General features: G+C 45.8%; 1 protein-coding gene across 1 annotated transcript in view; it reads right to left on the reverse strand.

The window, feature by feature from the left end:
* The window catches only part of stmn2b (stathmin 2b), a gene marked incomplete at its 5' end in the record, with an annotated part of 16,816 nt that extends 11,322 nt beyond the window's left edge, over positions 1-5,494 (reverse strand). The window contains one exon of the mRNA XM_083646957.1: positions 5,476-5,494. Coding sequence (XP_083503083.1) covers positions 5,476-5,494 — 19 coding nt within the window. The remainder of the gene's footprint in view (positions 1-5,475) is intronic.
* Positions 5,495-20,630: the final 15,136 nt, after the last annotated feature.

Below are 20,630 nucleotides of genomic sequence, written 5' to 3' on the forward strand. Positions count from 1 at the left end.
AATGAGATTTACTGTGAGAAAGCTTCTGCATGGGTTACGGTTTACACTATGATCAATCAAGATCCTGTTCCTTATTCTCTCTCTCCGTCTCTCTCTCTCTCTCTCTCTCTCTCTCTCTCTCTCTCTCTCTCTCTCTCTCTTTCTCTCTCTCTCTCTCTGGCCTGCAGACTGGCAGACGCCACAGTAATGTGATCAACTCTCAGATGTTGCACTCTCTACTCTCTGATGGCCTTGTTAACCCCTTCCCCTGAGGAGGAAGTGAGAGAGAGAGAGTGGGAGAACGCACGGCAGGGGGTGAAACCAAAAAGGAAGAGAGGGGAAGAGGGAGAGACTCGGGATGAAAGGAGTGAGGGGAGTGAGTGGCAGAGGCTGGGGGGAGAAAGGTGGCATGGGGTTTGGTTTGGTTTGGTTGAGGACGAAAAGAGGAACAGAAAAAAAAAGGGGTTTCGGATGAAAGGACCGACGATGGGGAATGAGGGGATGGAGAGGGATGGAGTGAGGATGGGATGTAGGCAGAAGAGAGAAATGTGAACTCTTGGGTGGGGTGGGGGGGTGGGGGGTGTGGGGGGGGGGCGGTTGCAATCACTTAAAAACAACCAAACCACCTTTAAAAAATTACCGACAAGAAGGTGGGGGCTGAAACTCCGGGTGGGATCTGCAGCTCCACCCTTCACACACACACACACACACAGACTGCCTAATGGAAGCAGCCGCCTCAGGTGGATGCAGTTTTAATTTGTAATTAGTGGACCAGACCATTTCAGCTGACAGGGGGGGGGGGGGGGGGGGGGAGTGGAGGAGGACACTGTTGTCACCAGCTCATTAGGTGCTGTGTATGTCAAGACCCTGGCAGCCCCCCCCCCCCCCCCCCCCCTGCCCTTCCCCCCCCCCCCCCCCCCCCCCCCCCCCCCCCCCCCCCCCCCCCCACACACACACACACACACACACACACACACACACACACAACACCACTTGACAGCTGAAGACGGGAACAATTGGCAATTCAGTGGAGCGGGTAATTTGGGTTAAGGGATTATGGGGCGCAGGTCAGAAAGACTCTTGATTGGCCTTTGCTGCCTTCAGTATTTGGTTCATCTTATCAACCTGGCAATTTCTATTAAGTCAAGTTTGATGATTTGAGGTGTTTTTTGTGGGGATTTTTTTAAAGAATAGGAATAAGAAGAATAGTATGTCACAGTACAGCAGGCAACTGGTTACATAAGGAGGGATGTATTCTGTCAACACTGCAGAAAGCATTAGCTCAGAATATAAATTTCCTTACTGTTGCTGTATAAGCGTCAATCAAATTTATGCACAATCTTAAAAGCTCAGTGATCACGTTTGATTAATTGAAATGGAGCTACAGAGGCAATAAATCCCCTCTTTCACGAGAGGTGTTTTTTTTAAATATCCCCAATCGAAAATATATTCTCTGCTGTGCAAAGAAAAATGTAAAATCGCCACAGTTAGTCCCTGTATTTCTCTGGGACGAAAATACAGATTTTCCTGCTGTAACCACTGCAGTGGGCTCATCCCCAATGGATCATTAAGATGACAGCTGCTCTGGACCGTCTGGCATCCTTTCCCCTTCCCCAGCATGGGAGCGTCTCCTCTGTTCAGAGATGTTATATATGTGGGGTTTGGAGACGCTGGGTCAGGCGCGTGTGTCACTACGGGTGGGTTATACGCAGCGAAGGCCATAAGTCAGACCAGGATGACTCCACCTTCCTGCACCCGGTCCTGCTCAGCTCCGCCCCCCCTCCTGCCCTGACCAGCACACTGCACGTCCTCTCTCCATCCATCAGCAAAAGAGCGCAGATCATCAATATCTCCTTCCTCCCTTATCCCCCCAGCCGCCCCATCTCATCTGTTGCTGCTGCAGTCTCCACCTCCATCGCACTTCTCTGTTTCTTACAATCTATTGCTCTCTCTCTTCCCCTACTCTCTCTCTCATTCTTCCCCTACTCTCTCTCCTTCTCTTCCCCTACTCTCTCTCCTTCTCTTCCCCTACTCTCTCTCTTCCCCTCTCACTTTCTCCCTCTCTGCCTCCCCCTGAGAGCTTGGATTATGTGGTAACACATACCGCCACGCCCCTTTTCCTGACTTTCCATCCCTTGTTTCTCTCAGCGCACTCTTCCCTCCCTTCACCTCCCCTGGAACATGCAAAATGCCCAACCACCCCCCCATGACAGGAATCTAGACAGACAGAGAGTGGTGCTTCCAGATTAAATGGGCATGCTGGACAATTGACAACAGAGCCAATTTGGGATAAATGGCACAAAGAGAAAAACATGAAAAATATGGCTGACAGGGCGAAGCACATTAACACCGTGGTCTCAGGATAAGCCCGTGTATCACAGCGGTTATACTGCCCCTCCTGGGCCCCTATAACGTCACGACAGCATGAGCCTGGCTGCTGTGTTAGACCCTTTACAGCCCGGGCCACTAGACAGCGATATAATCACACAATTATGACAGCAATACCAGGGCAGGACTGTCATGTTAATTGGGAGGCTGTGCATGGGACCCTATAGCTATCGAGGGGCACTTCCAGTCAGTTATAAGTGTTTTCCACTGTCCATGCATTCTGGGATAGCAGCACGTTCATTTTTGGCAGATTTCGAGGGCCAAGAGTCTTCAGATCGGCTAAGATATCACAAAACATTAAGAGAAAATGTATTTTTGTCAAGGAATAGATCCAAAACAATGATCAACATCTTAATAAGCCCAAAGAGTGTATAGATACCACTCATTTTCAAACCTAGGTCACTATGTTATTTTTATTTTTATTTGTTTGCATCAGTGTCTCACCCAGACATTAGTTTTTTAAGAAATTATGTACAAAACATGTACATAAACCAGATCACCACCCTATAGACTGATGTCACCCTATAGTCTTCCCAGGCTCCCTAAGGAGCAACAGTCCTCTAGCGGGAAGGGGAGTGTGTTGTATTGATCGGCAGGACTGAATGATTAATCATAATGAATGATCAATTCAGGAGACTGTGAAGCTTTTCGTGCATGGCCCCACTATATGGCACAAGTGGTGCAGATGATAAAGTGTGAATACAGCAGAATTCCGAGGTGACACATCGATGGTGCTGTTGTCTTCTCTTCCCCTGCACAAAGGAATTGATCGTGGGTACCAAGCGACTGACCACACCTAATTGGATATGACAAGTCTGCAGGATAAGGGTCGGGGAAAAAGTAATTAGAGGCCTGATAGGTGTGTGCGTCGGGTCTGCGCGCTGGTTCTGTTTTGTGCACTTGTGTGATAGTTGATCATTGTAGCATTAGTTTGCAGTGTAGAGCCGTGGTTCTCAAACTGGGATCCCCAGGGGTCCTTGAGGCGGTTCCAGGGGGTCCCCCGTTAAAAAGGGGAATCCATTTATTTTGACTATAATTCCATCCATAAGTAAACACAATGACTATTTATGGGTTTCATACCCGTTCTGTAATAAAACATCTAAAAGCACAAATCTTATCAGATGGGGGACGCTGTACAAAATCTTATCAAATGGGCGTTTGTGCTCTAATTTGTGTCCGTTTAGGGGTCCTTGACGTGAAAAAGTTTGAGAACCAGCTGGTGTAGAGGCATCAGAAGGATATCTCTGTCTCTTTTTTTTTTATCTTCAACTTGATATAGGCCTAAATAATATGGGTCTATGCATCCCCAAGTTCAGAAGCATGACAGTGAAAATATTTCAAATCATAACAGGTGATTCTACAATATTATGAGAGCGAATGTTTTAAGGAGCTAAATGAACCCAACAACCTGCTGAGTGCTGACTGGCACTGAGGACGGGTAGATGATGACTGTGCTCTTCTGCCACAGTGTCTGGCCCCTGCCCATCCCACTCTGCCTGTCCACAGCCAGAGTCACGAAGGAGGAGAGGAGGAGGAGGAGAGGAGGAGGAGGAGGAGAGGAGGAGGAGGAGGAGGAGGAGAGGGGGGGGGGGGGTAAACATCACATGGGGTATTGTTGTTGGTGTGGGTCGGTGCAGACACCACAGCCCTTATTGCTGTCTGTCTGCAAGCCCCTCCATCCATCAACTGTCTAGTCAACCGGAACGCAAACAAGACTCCCCGAGTCCAGACCGACCACACACACACACCGATCGCCCTTTCCCCCTGAAAAGAAACCACGAAATGAGAATCCTCATTCCAGCCAATGTTCGAAAGACCTATAGGCTTCTTATTGATAAAGACTGCAGGCCCACTCCAGTGTTTATGGGCCTATAAGTCCTGTGAGAGGCTGGCGCAGCACACCCAGACAAATAAAAATAGATACTGCCTTGATGGAGAAATTCATATGATGATACACACACCATCTGCAATTGCCATAAAATGCCATCCAGATTTATTTGTCCATATGAAGCCTATTGACACGAAATACAGCCGTCATAATAATAAAAGTCCAATTATAGCCTTATAATGATACAATTATCGACTAGAATAAATGGAATAATCATTGGGGTTTGGAATAGGCTCGCATGTCACACACACACACGCACACACACACACACACACACACACACACACACACACACACACACACACACACAGACCCCATACACACACACACACACACACACACACACACACACACACACACACACACACACACACACACACACACACACACACACACACACACACACACACACACACACACACACACCTACACACACACACACACACACACACACACACACACACACACACACCACACATTCCATCCCCAGTCGTAAATTCTTCCATCGACTGTAACCCATTCTATGTGCGTGGTCAAATGCGATTTTTTTCTCTCTCACACACACACATATACACCCCCCCATCATTTAGCGGTCACCCCCAAATTTGGTTTCATCAGGCTTTAGCCTACACTGCTGCTACACAGGGTGGCCCAGTTTTTGTCTCGGGAGATTTGTCACGGTAAGATCATTCACACCCTTGAGAGATCCTGGCTGGCTTTGAAGGGGCCGGAGATGTTGGGTGGGGTCGCTGGCGCTGCATTATGCTGCACGGCTGAGGCAGCGAGGGCAGGTGCGGCAAGCAGGCATCGAGGGGGGAAAAAGGCATATAGGCTATACTCTGTGAGGAAAAAAACACCCGTGCTTATGATGACAGGAATTCACTGTTTTTATTCGCTTGCTTTAAATTGGATGGCGAATATGCGTCAGTGATAATCACCCTTCTGAATCATAAACTACCGATAGCTCACATTGATCAGCACCCATGGATTCAGCTATCAGACAAAAGCCAGAGGTGAAGGAATGGGGGTAAAAAATATATATCCTTCAATTTTGCAACTTTTTTTAAACACTGACTTGCAATGGAGTTTGGCCGCTCCCTTTAATCAATTCTGAGCATCCTTTTGTGTCGTGGGTGTCGCCACCATCCCTCAGCATCCACACGCCTGCTGCGTAAAGTAACACCTAATGCCAATCTGAGATAAATTATGGAAAAACTCACCGATTGCGGTCTTAGCCATGTCTGTACGGTGCCGGGACGGATTTACCGGAGGAGTGTGCTGTGTCGGTGGCTGCTGTATCCTGTGTCTCGGGGCGAAAGGACTGCTGGTAAGGCACTGAGTCAGCAGAGACGGGGGCTGCCGGTGCGCTGCGCCTGCCTGGTGGTCTGTCATGAGTTGCGTCAAGCCTGCCAGAAATAACCAGAGGACGACCGGAAGTTTGGTGATTTTGCATTCAAAATAAAGGCGTGATATGTGTCACGGGTCACGGGGGAGGGAGGGAGGGAGGGGAGTGTATGTGACAAATAATTAAGTGACAACTAAAATCGTGTCAAGTCAAGTGGAATCGTTTAGATTATAAGGAGTGAAACTTAAGTAGCCTACCCTACAGCTGAAACATTGACGCTTCTCCCTATGGCGTTGGTCCCTAAATGCTGTCTCTCCAGCAAATCTTATATAGCCTAGCCCATAGCCTACAGTAGCAGCTGGCCACCCTGGTTATTATTTTTCCAAGAACACCTGAGCATCGAGGTAGACTATCACTGAGGTAGGGAATAGGCTCTCAGCGGTGCCACGGTGCACCGCCTCACTTCTCCATTATTAGTTACACCACAGCAGCACTGCATTGTGGCGCATACTATTTCAATAAGCATTTTATTTTGAAGGTTCCTTTCGCAACTCTTGATTCTTCATTGTGGCAAACTTGACACACTCACTCACGAGCGTCTGTGTGGGTCCAAGAGCAGATTGGCTACCGTAGCCCCCTGACGCGCATCTTCTAACCAAAGATCTGGCTAATCCAGTCATGTCCCCATGTATTGGAGAGTTCAAGGCTCCTCTTTTAGATGTAACAGAGTGGGTGTTCCCCTCTTTGTTTCATTGATGTTGCGGTTGTGGGGAAAAAGAAAAAAATAGGCGTGCAGCAGGTAGGCTACGGTGCCCAAAATACTCTGTCTCTGTCCAAGGTGCTGAAAGTCAGAGGATGGCTGCGGAGCACATTGATAGGCATTTGAACGGGCTACCTTTCGATTTAGGCTACTTCCATTTGTCAACATATGTTAGATTTTAGGTTAATTAATATAGGCCTAACCATGTAAGATGCTGGTACAGTGGAAAGTATGAAAGCCTAACAGCCTAAATAGATCTATACTTGCAATTCTCACTCGAGCATTAGTCTTTGATGGCTACAATAAAGAGTCCTTAAGAATCAATGACCAACCATCAACCAGTCATCATTCACTTGTCTGAGAAATCCTGGTCACATCATGCCAAAGAAATTAATTGAAGCATTAAGATAGTAATCACTAGGTGGCAGCAAATCCCAAGTCATTTGAGTTTGAGCCAACCCTGTCTTGAGGAAAGCCTAGGCTATAGATAGCAGCTTATTTTACAGTAGAGATCAAACGTCTGAATGTATAAGCCTATAGGCTTATACAAATGATTGTGGATTACAGGAGGAACACAGCACCATCCTTCCCCATCACCCTGGGTGACTTCCCAGTCAACACTGTGGAGTCCTTCCACTTCCTGGGAACCATCATCAGCCAGCACCTGAAATGGGAGCTGAACATCAGAGCCCTCACCAAGAAGGCACAACATAGGACGTACTTCGTGCGGCAGCTGAAGAAATTCAAAGTGCCAAAGGCAACAATGGTGCACTTCTACACCTCCATCGTTGAGTCCATCCTTATCTCCTCCATCACCGTCTGGTATGCTGTTGCCACTCTCAAGGACATCAACAAACTGCAGCGCATCATCCGCTGTGCTGAGAAGGTGATCAGATGCAACCTGCCATTCCTTCAGGACCTGCACACAGCCAGGATGCTGAAGTGGTCTCATAAGATCATGGTGGAAACCTCCCACCCTGGTCACAAACTCTTCGAAACACTCCACCTCGGCAAGAGACTGAGGTCTGTCAAGACCAGAACCTCTCGCCACAAGAACAGCTTTTTCCCAACTGCCATTGGCCTCCTCAACAAGGCCTGAAAGCCCCCTCTAACAAGGACCCTACCAACCCCCCCCCCCCCCCACTACCCCCTGAACACTCCTGAATCCCCCCCGCTGACATGATCCCCCCCCTAGAACTTCTACTCCCTTAGATCACTCTACATCGAGCACCGCTTGGACTGTAATTCCTATTTTATTTTATTCCTCTTTAACTTGGACTGTAAATTCATATTGAATGCCTACTTAACACTCATGTATATTGTATATATTGGACTGCACTTGCATTGTTATGATTTGTCTTTTAGATATTTTTCCTATTTTCTTTATCTCTGAACATTGATACGCTGCATACTTACACTAAGACAAATTTCTCGTATATTTGCATATTGTGGCAATAAAAGCGATTCTGATTCTGATTACTTCAACAAGCCTAGTCTAGAGGATATTCTATATATTTATTTTATTTTATTATTAATTTATTTATTTTAGGCAATCTTTCTCCCCAAGAACCTATAGCAGCACCAGCATAGTAGGGCTTTTTGTTTTTTTCATTGTTAAAGGTAGGTGTTACAAGATTAGGCTACATGGTAGTTGTTGTACTTTGCAATATATCTATTGTTGGATTTGGGTGCATGTTATGATGTTATGCAAGTCTCTTGGGCCACAAAGCGAACTATCCATTACAGCTCGTATTATGTTCTTATCAACTAGCATGCGTTTCCAGAGATAATGTGACTATGTACACTGCTACTGTTTAAAATGAAGTGAAGGGTGCAGCCGGTGACCTGGTAATAGTCACTGCAAATGATAACAGAGGTGTTTATTGCAATTGAACACGTTTTACAAGTTTTTGCTAATTGACAGGGGAGTAGAGTAGCATGCAGCTATGCTGTGCATATCTGTTTCTGTGAAATTCTGTCTAGCCAAATTAAATTAAGAGGTGCTCGAAATCAATTTTATACAAAAATGCAAAGACATGCATTTAGTGTGTATTTTGTGAGTGACAGGACACAGAAGCAGGGGTTTGAGCGCCTGCACGCATCTCTGCCTCTGGCATGATGCTGCAGGCAGATCTAAAGTGATTTGACTAAGAAGAACAAAGGTCATGACAGTGATTAGACCTAGGCTGTACAACATCCAGGAAGGTCATCATCACTGATGAAGCCAGGAAGACCAAAGATAAAGTTAAGAGGAGAAGATCGAGAATGTAGGGACACAGTGGATGGATGGATCCAGTTATCTTCTCTTCCCCAAATAAATGTCCACGTTGGGGACAATAAAGTTTTGATTGATTGATTGATTGATTGATTGATTGATTGATTGATTGATTGATTGATCGATCCATCCGTCCATCCATTCATTCATTCATTCATTGACATAGACTGTATAATAAATAGTTAATTGACTCATCTTAGCTGTAGATGACCGTGACCAACACAACAGCGTCCCTGATGTCATCCGTGCGGCGGTGGCATCAGCCAGCAGACTGATGAGGGGCGGAGTTAGCTGCAGATGCTTGCCTCCTACTCGCCTGCTAGTGGAGCGGGTCAGATCAAAGACCACATGTAAGTGTGTCACTGCTGCTTCTTGTTCCACCGAAAGAAGGGAGACACATGCAGGTATAGTGTTTCTCTTTTCCTCATCATTATAAATACACACTGGCGGGGGAACTACTTTGTTACCAGCCTTTAAATACTGTTGGGAACAATTAATAGGCACTTTGGCCATTCCGTCCCGACTCGAGCTAACCATTAGCTTGTCTGTGAGCTGCAGCCACATACATCATCAGCATCATGTATGTTATCCATATGTTAAAACTCGGCTAACGCTAGCGTTATTAGCTAAAGGTTACAACGGAAAGCTATCGCACAGGGCTTCAGATGGGCATAACACCCGGTATGTGTAAAACCTGTTAATAGCTATTTGTTAACGTTACCGGTAATTGCGTTTTAGTTGACCCCACAATGTGCTCTTTTGGAGTTTGTGGGTATATCTAACGCTAATGCTAACTTCGTTATCGAGTAGCACATCTGGCTGGCGCTACCCTCATCAACAGTCAGCAGGCGACGGGTTTTGGGTGTAAAATCGGATAACTTTAGCTAGACTAGAGTCACCAAATGTATTCTGTCAATGAGATTTCAAACGCACGCTTATTGCCCCTGGCAGTTGGCACAAGTAAATCAGCTACAGACTCCACGTTTCACTCCATCCTCTTTGCGCTCTGACAGTTTAAAACACGAGGAAGTACTTACTGTACTAGATCGCCTGCTGTGTATGGAGAGGCTGGTATTAATTAGTTTAAACATACTCTTATTGTACTGATCTAGAGAGAGCAGCGCATGGTTCTCAACGTGAGGTCCGGGGACGACCAGGGGACCTTTAGGCCAGGGGTTCCAGAGGGATTAATTTACAAGAAGTTACTACAGACCTGAGCTAATATATAATAAAATAAAATAGAACGGCTCAGCCATGTCCTCAGTCAGGGGGTTGATACAGAAGTAGGTTATTTTAGGAAATTATATCGAGAGATAGAGATGTACCATGATAGCTGATGTGTGGTGAGCGTTCTGGCACAAACTGACATGCATCACCCAGGTGGGTGCTACACATTGGTGGTGGGTAAGTTCCGTCCCCCCCCCCAATATGTGAAGCACTTTGAGTATTTAGAAAGGTGCTATGCAATCTAGTATTAGTAGTAGTACTGTAGTCATAGTATTTATTGTTGTTTTCATTATAAAATGTGGTTGAATGTGTGTATCTGTGTGTGGCCCTAATGGATACTAATTAGGGGTTCTTGATATGAAAAGGATTGAGAATCACTGGTCTCTAGAGTACATTTATTTCCTGCAGTCTAGTCAGATATCCTTTCTGCCAGAAACCAGGGGCACATCATTAAATGGAGAGCGCAGCAGGCAGCAGCAGCCTCCTTATTGGCAGAAACATGCAGACCAGATGTGAGTGTAATTTAATTGGCCTCGTGATGGGACAAACTGGCACTTGTCCTTTTCCAGAGCCATTATGATGGCAGTACCTGACTGCAGTGATGGACAAAGTCAATGAAAGACAATGCATCCTCCTCATTCTCCCAGACAATTTTCTTCGCCAAACTTTTTTCAGAATTTTTATGTGATTATCCTTCTCTTATACACATCATTTTCACTTGAGTCAGTGATTGGACCAAGAGCAAGATCCTCTTGTGTACATGTGAGCATCTTTTAATTTGAACAGTTTGTGGCAGAAAGATCTACACAGATGTTGTTCAGGTGGAGTTGGGACTCTTGACGGGTGGAGTTTCTCCACCTGCTTTGCTTTCTCTCCTCTCTGGAGGGTTTCTTTGGATAGTTTTTAGCTGCAACCAGCACGACGACGACTATAGGTCGCTCTGTCCGTCAGTTGGTTGGTCCACTCGGTCAGTCGGTCCACAAAAATGTTCCCACCCTTTGGGGGCCACATTTTTTTTGCCCAACCCAAGGAGGCTGACATTTGGCATCGAGGTCAAGTGTGTGTAAAGCTGTGTGTTTGAGAATGCCACTTGGCTAAAACTGAGGGGGGGGGGGGGGGGGGTTGGATTGCATGGATGCATGTGGGTACGTGGTCACAGCTATTGTGAATTCACGCTTGTTCAATAGCAAAGCGGAATGATAAGTAGCTACAGTTTGGGGGAGACTAAAGAAGAGTTCTGATGGGATTCAATACGAGGCTATAGGGCTGTGTGTCACTCACTAGCAGCACAAGGTCCAAAGGGATCCAGCTCTTTGAGCATGATGCTTTTGGTGGCAAGAAACTGGGGGATTGTATACACAGAGCACTATCTTTGTAATTAGCATGTGAAAGTGGAGCAATGTGGTGGCATATTTACCAAATGCTCTCTGTGGAGAGCCGTAAAACTAGTTTAAACTTATTTGTTTTAACTCAAATTAGTCCATTCCTATCATGCTTGTGCATATTAACATATTAGTCTTTGAGAGTGGTGAGCCTAGAGCTGTGGCATTCCCACTGGGAGGGAAGCTAGCATGAGATCTCACTTAATTTAGTGTATCTGCCTGATAATGAATGGTTTCCCCAAGACCATCACCAACTTCCTATTCTAACTCCAAACCTTCCATGGATGGATGGATGGATGGATGGCAGTAGTATGTATTCTGTGAGGAGGGGACTAAAGGGAGGAGTTCAGAGTCTTGATAGCTGTGGGGGAAAAGATGTTTCTGAAGCGTTTCGTCTTAAGGCAAATGTGTTACTGCGGTGTGTGTGTGTCCAGGGGGTCTGTGCAGCGAGTGCAGAGCTCTGCAGGCGGGACTGCGGAGGGTGCGCACCTCTCAAAGAAATAAAACTCTGCGGGGCCTCCGCAAACACCACAGTTAGTTCCGAGGCTGATTGGCTAATGGTTGCTATGTTAGTTGGTTACTAGGGAAGTACCGGTATTCCATTTATGCAAACTGACAGCTGACGACCGGAGAAGACTCTGTTCTCCACGACGTTTGAACATCGCGCTGCTACCACATTTACCATGAAATGCTGTGGCTCTGCAGAGACAACGGTCTTTCCATGACCACCGTGAACAGTGGACAACCATACATTTGCCTTTAGTGGACACAGTGACCTGTAGACACAGTGACCTGTAGACACAGTGACCTGTAGTAGACACAGTGACATGTAGACACAGTGACCTGTAGACACAGTGACATGTAGACACAGTGACATGTAGACACAGTGACCTGTAGACACAGTGACATGTAGACACAGTGACCTGTAGACACAGTGACATGTAGACACAGTGACCTGTAGACACAGTGACCTGTAGACACAGTGACCTGTAGACACAGTGACCTGTAGACACAGTGACCTGTAGACACAGTGACATGTAGACACAGTGACCTGTAGACACAGTGACATGTAGACACAGTGACATGTAGACACAGTGACCTGTAGACACAGTGACCTGTAGACACAGTGACCTGTAGACACAGTGACCTGTAGACACAGTGACATGTAGACACAGTGACCTGTAGACACAGTGACATGTAGACACAGTGACATGTAGACACAGTGACATGTAGACACAGTGACATGTAGACACAGTGACCTGTAGACACAGTGACATGTAGACACAGTGACCTGTAGACACAGTGACATGTAGACACAGTGACATGTAGACACAGTGACATGTAGACACAGTGACCTGTAGACACAGTGACATGTAGACACAGTGACATGTAGACACAGTGACCTGTAGACACAGTGACCTGTAGACACAGTGACCTGTAGACACAGTGACCTGTAGACACAGTGACATGTAGACACAGTGACCTGTAGACACAGTGACCTGTAGACACAGTGACCTGTAGACACAGTGACCTGTAGACACAGTGACCTGTAGACACAGTGACATGTAGACACAGTGACATGTAGACACAGTGACCTGTAGACACAGTGACCTGTAGACACAGTAGGGTCTTTCACACCGGCCGTGAAAGCCGAAAAATGCCCGGAAATTAGGGTTCGCGGCTCCGATGGGAAAGGCATGAACGCGCGTTGGTGGGTAATTCTTGTACGCCTTTTATCCCGGCACCAAAGGTTGTCACATCGCCGTATTGGTGGACAACCCGCCTCCACTTGAAAGGTCGTCGTAGCGAGCCGGAAAAGGTGCGAATGGTCAGCTCATTCATGAAAAAAATTACAGGGGAAATCACCTCATGTATCAAGAAAGTGATGTGAAAGTAAAAAAAGTAGACTGATAGACAGACCTATCTCCACACACCACACTTTGCACTGTGCGAGGCAGCGCTTCATACGAATCGCTCATAAGATCGTGGTGTTTTTGCAATGTCAGCGTAGGTAATTATTATGTATATTAACTTTATTACAACTTTGGCATGGCAGTATCTGCTGCTTTACCTTAACACAGTGTGCCTGTTACAGTTACAACAGCCAACTAGTCCGCTGCTCTCGCTTCAGGCAGCCTCGCACTGTCCCCCTGTCTAGTGCAGGCTGCGCTGAACACAGAGCACTGAGGTGAGGTGTCAAGATTTCATCTCTGAGCCCTCTGATAGGCTGTTGCTTGATGTGTAACCAATCAGATAGCGCTGTGGGTGGGACATTGCTCCAGACACAGAACTACTGTAGGAGAGGATTCTTCCAGGTGCAGCAGCCGCAAATTAGCGCATTTTTTTATTAAGTTATGATATCGGCAAACAGCCAATGAAAATGCCGATACAGATCTCCTCAGCGGACTAGGAGAAGGAGGAAAGTCTGATGTTGAATTTAATTCGTTCATCATACAGTAGCCTAGGCTACACTAACCTATGAAAATATTAATTTGGGCTAGGAGGAGCTGGAAATCCCTCTGCTCGCCTTTCAATGCGGGAGCGGGGGATTTCACCTGAAAGTACAGAGCAGCACGGTAATGTGGCCGTGCTGCTTGGCTCGTGTGAAAGCAATTTCTGTGGCGAGGCGGCTCGCTTTATGGGACTCCTAAACGGCAACTTTTCCGCGATCTGTGTATGAAAGAGACTTGTAGCGCCGCCCCTGAGGGAAGGAGCTGGAAGAGGGGATGAGCATGATTGAGGGATCGAATATGATCTTCTTTGCTCACTTTATAGTAAGTCCAGTGAGAATGTAGAGATTCGACTGAGGGGAGTGGGTTCACTGGGTTGTCTATATATTTCTCAGAATAGGCCTTTTTCACAGCAGTCATTTGTGTCTAAAGGGCAGGAAGTAACACAGGTGTGCACCAAAACATGAATTAGGGTTTCCAACTTCCAGTCCATTTAGGTGTTGCAGTGCTGGGGCCCTAATTAATGAGTTGGTTGTACCTGTGTTTACCCTGCCTTTTAGACACAAAATGGCAGCTGTGAAAAAGGCCCATTGTCCATGGATGTAAAGTAAGAAGAGACATTTAGGCCCAATTCCAATCCGCCCCCTAAAGACTCAAGCCCTGAACCCTCAGTCCCTCTAATGGCCGCCATCTGAAAGTGGTTGAGTCATCAAGTGTGGAAGGGATCCACATTGGATAAATAGGAGGATTGGGACAGCAGAGCCCTTTGCACTTGACAAGATGATGTTGACTCTGGCAGGTTAGGGCTGCACGATATATCGTTTACACATCGACATTGCGATGTGCGCATGCGCGATAGTCACATCGCAGGACGTGCGATGTCAAAAGCAAATTAACTCGTCATGTTGCTTGATAAACTCTCACTTTAGGGGTAGCCTACTGAGTGAAATGCAGGCTCTCTCAAAGGAGAGAGACGCCCCGCTACTGTACTCACTCATTTAATGCTTAGCTTCAACACAACAAACATGCACAGAGAGCAAAATTGAATTGTTTTTGCTTATGTTGCGTTGCTGACAGTAGCCTGTCTGTAAACGATGTGATTGCGAGGCGGACTTGTCCACAGCTTGCATACAGCAGGCTGGCTGCTGTAACTCAACATGTCCGTGGAGTGGAGATATTTACTCTTGAAACACCAAAAAGCAAGACCGCAACTTATGACACGAAGGCTAAAGTGATTACTGAGAAGTTGTCCGTGTATCACCGCAGCTCTCTCTCCCCCTCAGTCTGATGATGCATCAGATGATAGCAGTAACGTTACGGTAGAGGTAATCATACATAGCGACTCATTTACACAAAACATGTCGGTGAAAATAAAAAGACAATAGACATAGCTGGGCAATTAAATATATATTTATTACTTTTCACGAATGAATTGTTTGTCACCGGTCGGCTGCATGTGAATCCTCCTCTCTCTGTACTGCCCTGCGTGCGCTCAAAAACCGGAACTCCCCAAATGCGGAGCGTACCACTTGGTAGTTTCTGGAGGGGGGTCAGACCAAGTGTGTGAAGTAACCATGTGTGAAGTGGCAGCGGTGTTTCATTGTTGATTTCTTGAAACGTTAGAACGAAAGAAGTTGAAAGCAGTGATTATAATCAATTAAATCTAATGTTTTTCTGCAAATAGCATCATTGGGAGGTAGATTCTGGCACTCAATATTAGGGGTGGGCAATATATCAAATTTATATCCATATTGTGATTTGAGACTATAATCTTAGATGTTGGATGGTAATATGGTGATACAGCATACATGTTGTCTTTCCCTGGTTTTAAAGGCTGCATTACACTAAGTGAAGTATAGGCTAGTGACATTTTAAAGTAGAATGTCATAACTCACTTTTTCATGTATGTAAGTCATGGAAATCCATTGGTCAAAATGTGTATGCACCCTGATAGATGACGCTCTGAGGCCTGTCACAGCCCAGTGGTTGAGAAACATTAAAATACCTAATTTCCCCTCCAAAATCAGATGGACTCCTCTACAAAATCATCCCAATCATTCTAGAAATATTATTTTCTTTCAAATAGAGCTATTCTGGTAATCTGGTGAAAATCTGTATTTTTTCATATCGCAATATATATCGCATGGGCGGGGAATATCGCAATGTCAGTTTTTTCCAATATCGTGCAGCCCTAGGTTTGGGGCTCGCTATATTGTTTATTGTCAAGACGCTTTGAGGGATAGACTCCCTGATGAGTCTGTTCTCATCCAGGCTCTGGCTCTACAGAGTGGACAACAGGTCATTTAAAAATAAATGTAGCCTACTGCAAAATCTGCAACATGTGTAATTATAATTAAAATAAGCATAATAATGACATGTCACCCAACATTATACACAATGTCAATACTGTACAATACAGATTCGGTAAAACTATTTCTCATTCATCAAAAAAGTTGTGGATTGCAATTGTAATAGAAATGATCAATGATTATTCTAGGATTGTGTAAAATAACTACTTGCATTCCTCTGATATAATATTTTTGTCTAGTCTGAAATCCCTATTAATGTAATGTTTCATTGTCAATTAGGCATTCCAGCCCACTCGCAAACACCGCGTTCGTTTCACGCGTGTGTTCTTTTATTTTTTTGACAGATATTTGCAGCCTTCCCTGTTTTATACGTCACAACGCTATGCATTGTGGGCAATTCCCTTTCCGTAAGTGGCCATAGCTGCTCCCTTATGGTAAGGGGGCAGAAAGGGCTCACTCTGAGCCCTCATTCACTTTGCGATTTCAGCGTGGGACATCCCTAAACCCTCACTCCCTTCACGTGAACGCGCCTCTAAGGGCTTGAGTCAGTAAGGGGGCGAATTGGAATTGGGCCTTAGCCTTTTTCACTTCCCACCCAATTCACCCATTTTGTCCCTAAAAGGCAGGAAGTAACACAGGTGCAAGGCTCCAAGCCGAACATTAATGACTGTTTCCAATTTCCATTCCATTTGGTGATCCAGTGCCGGGGCCCTTGTTACTGTGTTGCTTGCAGCACCTCACCTGTGTTACTTCCTGCATTTTAGACACAAAATGGGCGAATTTGGGTGGCAGGTGAAAAAGGCGAATGGGTGAGAGAGCACCTGTTGTCCTGACAGGAAGAGGCTGTGAGGTTAGATTATTAACGCTCACCCTCTGTGGCAGTTCGGCTGTTAGAATCCTTTCCATCCAGCACTTTACTCACTGCAGAACTGACAGGCATACGGTGTGAAATGCCCCCCGGGTCCCTCTGACGTTGGACCAAGGCGTGTGACCAACTCAACCATGAGAAATCCTCCAATTGTCGCTCCCACAGAGTTATTTGAAGACAGAACAGAACTGGAGTTCACGGTGTGTTCTAACTTCTCTTTGTTTGACCATGGAGAAAGAAAGTTAGTTCTCAGGCAATAAAGAAAGACCTTCCACGCCGGTGTTTCATTGTTTACACCTGTCCCTGAGGCGAAGAGGTTGGCTGGAAAGCAAAGGTGCGTCTGTAGACTCTGTACAGTGCGTACTAGTGTGCAGTCCCATCTAGGGTTGCCAACTTCCTGAAATATCAGTAAGGAACGTGGGGGGGGGGGGGGGGGGGGGGGGTTGATGAGCTCCGACTACTGTGGACCTATGATAACGTTTCACATTATTTGGAGTAGATGCTGCAAGTGAGATTCTGCCAGCGGGGAGCTCTCTCTGTGCAGGCAACCTGCAGGCAAGTTAAACATCGAGTGTTCATTTTCATTACAGACATTGTAATGATACAAAATCTGATTTGAAAGTCTGCAAAATCGTCCTTTAAGAAAACATCTTTGTTTGGTACAGATCCCCGCAAAAAATCACACGTAATCATTTGAATATGTTAAAATGAGAATTAGGATGTAAAAACGATCTCTAACAATGCAAATCATATCATATTGCAATTGCAATATAAAAAATAAATAATCGTAATTCAATCATTTATATATTTTTTTCCAAAATCGTTCAGCCCTAATGATCACAATGCATAATACTGTGAAAGTAATACTCTTTTGTCACTTGCATTCTTTGCTTGAGAATGAGGTGAATGTGTTGTGATGCCGGTCACTCACGTCACTTACCGCCCCCCATTGTTAAGCAAATTGTGGGTATTGGGTGTCTCAGCGATTACATGGTGAAATAATCTTCAGTTTCAGGTGTGTGATTTGCTCTTTTAAGACACCTGGGAGTGTAGTCCAGGTTCATGGCAGTTTAAAACACCTGGGAGTGTAGTCCAGGTTCATGGCAGTTTAAAACACCTGGGAGTGTAGTCCAGGTTCATGGCAGTTTAAAACACCTGGGAGTGTAGTCCAGGTTCATGGCAGTTTAAAACACCTGGGAGTGGAGTCCAGGTTCATGGCAGTTTAAAACACCTGGGAATGTAGTCCAGGTTCATGGCAGTTTAAAACACCTGGGAGGGTAGTCCAGGTTCATGGCAGTTTAAAACACCTGGGAGGGTAGTCCAGGTTCATGGCAGTTTAAAACACCTGGGAGTGTAGTCCAGGTTCATGGCAGTTTAAAACACCTGGGAGTGTTAGTCCAGGTTCATGGCAGTTTAAAACACCTGGGAGTGTAGTCCAGGTTCATGGCAGTTTAAAACACCTGGGAGTGTAGTCCAGGTTCATGGCAGTCTAAAACACCTGGGAGTGTAGTCCAGGTTCATGGCAGTCTAAAACACCTGAGAGTGGAGTCCAGGTTCATGGCACTTTAAAACACCTGGGAGTGTAGTCCAGGTTCATGGCAGTTTAAAACACCTGGGAGTGTAGTCCAGGTTCATGGCAGTTTAAAACACCTGGGAGGGTAGTCCAGGTTCATGGCAGTTTAAAACACCTGGGAGTGTAGTCCAGGTTCATGGCAGTTTAAAACACCTGGGAGTGTTAGTCCAGGTTCATGGCAGTTTAAAACACCTGGGAGTGTAGTCCAGGTTCATGGCAGTTTAAAACACCTGGGAGTGTAGTCCAGGTTCATGGCAGTCTAAAACACCTGGGAGTGTAGTCCAGGTTCATGGCAGTCTAAAACACCTGAGAGTGGAGTCCAGGTTCATGGCACTTTAAAACACCTGGGAGTGTAGTCCAGGTTCATGGCAGTTTAAAACACCTGGGAGTGTAGTCCAGGTTCATGGCAGTTTAAAACACCTGGGAGTGTAGTCCAGGTTCATGGCAGTTTAAAACACCTGGGAGTGTAGTCCAGGTTCATGGCAGTTTAAAACACCTGGGAGTGGAGTCCAGGTTCATGGCAGTTTAAAACACCTGGGAGTGTAGTCCAGGTTCCTGGCAGTTTAAAACACCTGGGAGTGTAGTCCAGGTTCCTGGCAGTTTAAAACACCTGGGAGTGTAGTCCAGGTTCATGGCAGTTTCACTGTTTCAAGCATGGGGGGATGGGACTCCCATCATGGGAGGAGTATGTGGGTGTACGCAGAGCAATTTAGAGAGAGAGTGGCGTCAGCGGAGGACCAAAATGAGTGACTCATTAGCCAATGAACAACCAGGAATGGGTCTCGCGCAACTTTTGAAGGCTAAAATAAAGCTGATAATGTACAATTTGATTAAAAAAAAAAAACTTTCGAAGTACAACACAAACTGTCCATTTTGCTGCAACTCGACAGTGCCGCTTAATCCAGGACCTTACTTCCTGGAACTCTTGAGAGTAAAAAAAACTGGTCCATTGGAGTGAATGGAGATGTCGCGACTCTTCTACTGTATATATGGCTCTGGGTGTACGTATGCCATCGTAAATACTGTCTATCTTATATCTAGGCACCATTTGGCCTAGACTAGTGTGCTGGACCTCTCATCCCACAACATTGTTAACACTTGGTTGCCAGAGCTCTCATTCAAACATGGATATGCTGTGTGATTAAGTTGCTGAACAGGTTTGACGAAACATTATACTGTAGCTTGTTTGCAACCACGTGATTCCGGTGACGTCACTGGGGGGCAGGTGTGAGACAGGCCCAGAGCTACTCTGGAGAATGGAGGAAAGTGAGTATGCAAGAGGGTTGATGCGGCTCCACGCTGCAGGTATCGCCAGAAGATTGCAAAACATATAGGATATGATCCATATACAATGAAGAGAAGCGATTTTTCCAGCAACTTATCTGATTCTGCTAGTGCTTTCCTATGTAGCCTGCTATCCAATAGCAATTAATTAAATTGAGTACTGTTGCATATTAAGTGCGCTGAAATATATTCACATGATTCCTGAGATTGATTTGTGCAACAGATTGCACTCATATAGTCCATCAGTGCAGCCCTGGGAGACACAAGTCCACTCCAGAGTGGCTCCCTCTCCTGTCATATGCTGCTCATTTCTGAGGTGCTACCTGGTGTAAAGAGGCTGAGAACCACTGGAATAGAAGATCTTCCCCTCAGTGTGACGACACAATACTGTATCAATGAAACATATGACCGCTGTGCTCTGATGACGCAGCAGTATGATAAGCTTATTTACTCTGGGATTTATATGTGCGGTTTTCCTCCACTAGTGCACTCTAGTCTTGGCAGCCAGCAGCAACCGTGTTCACTGTGATCATGCTTCTGTATTGCTCAGTTAGTTCACTTTAATAGCTGCAAAAGCGCTGCAGCCGGCGGTGTTTCCGTCAGAGCGGCGGTGTTTCCGTCAGAGCGGGGCGCTTTTCAAAAGCTGAGAAATGTTCACTTTTGAGAAAAGCACTGTGAGTGACGTGAAACGCTCTTTCCAGCCAGGTGAGGGAGAAACAGGACAGGCTAATGGTTGAATAACGTTACTGTAACAGCGACCATCAGTATCAGAATCAGCTTTATCGGCCAAGTATGTACACATACAAGGAAATTGACTCTGGCTTGCTTTGCTTTGGTATGCACAAGTTAACAGGCAGGGCAAAAGGGTACATTTAGACATTAGTAAATATTTACAGTAACTA

The sequence above is a fragment of the Poromitra crassiceps genome, assembly GCF_964638095.1.
Source record: "Poromitra crassiceps genome assembly, chromosome: 11".
NCBI classification, from domain to species: Eukaryota; Metazoa; Chordata; class Actinopteri; order Beryciformes; family Melamphaidae; genus Poromitra; species Poromitra crassiceps.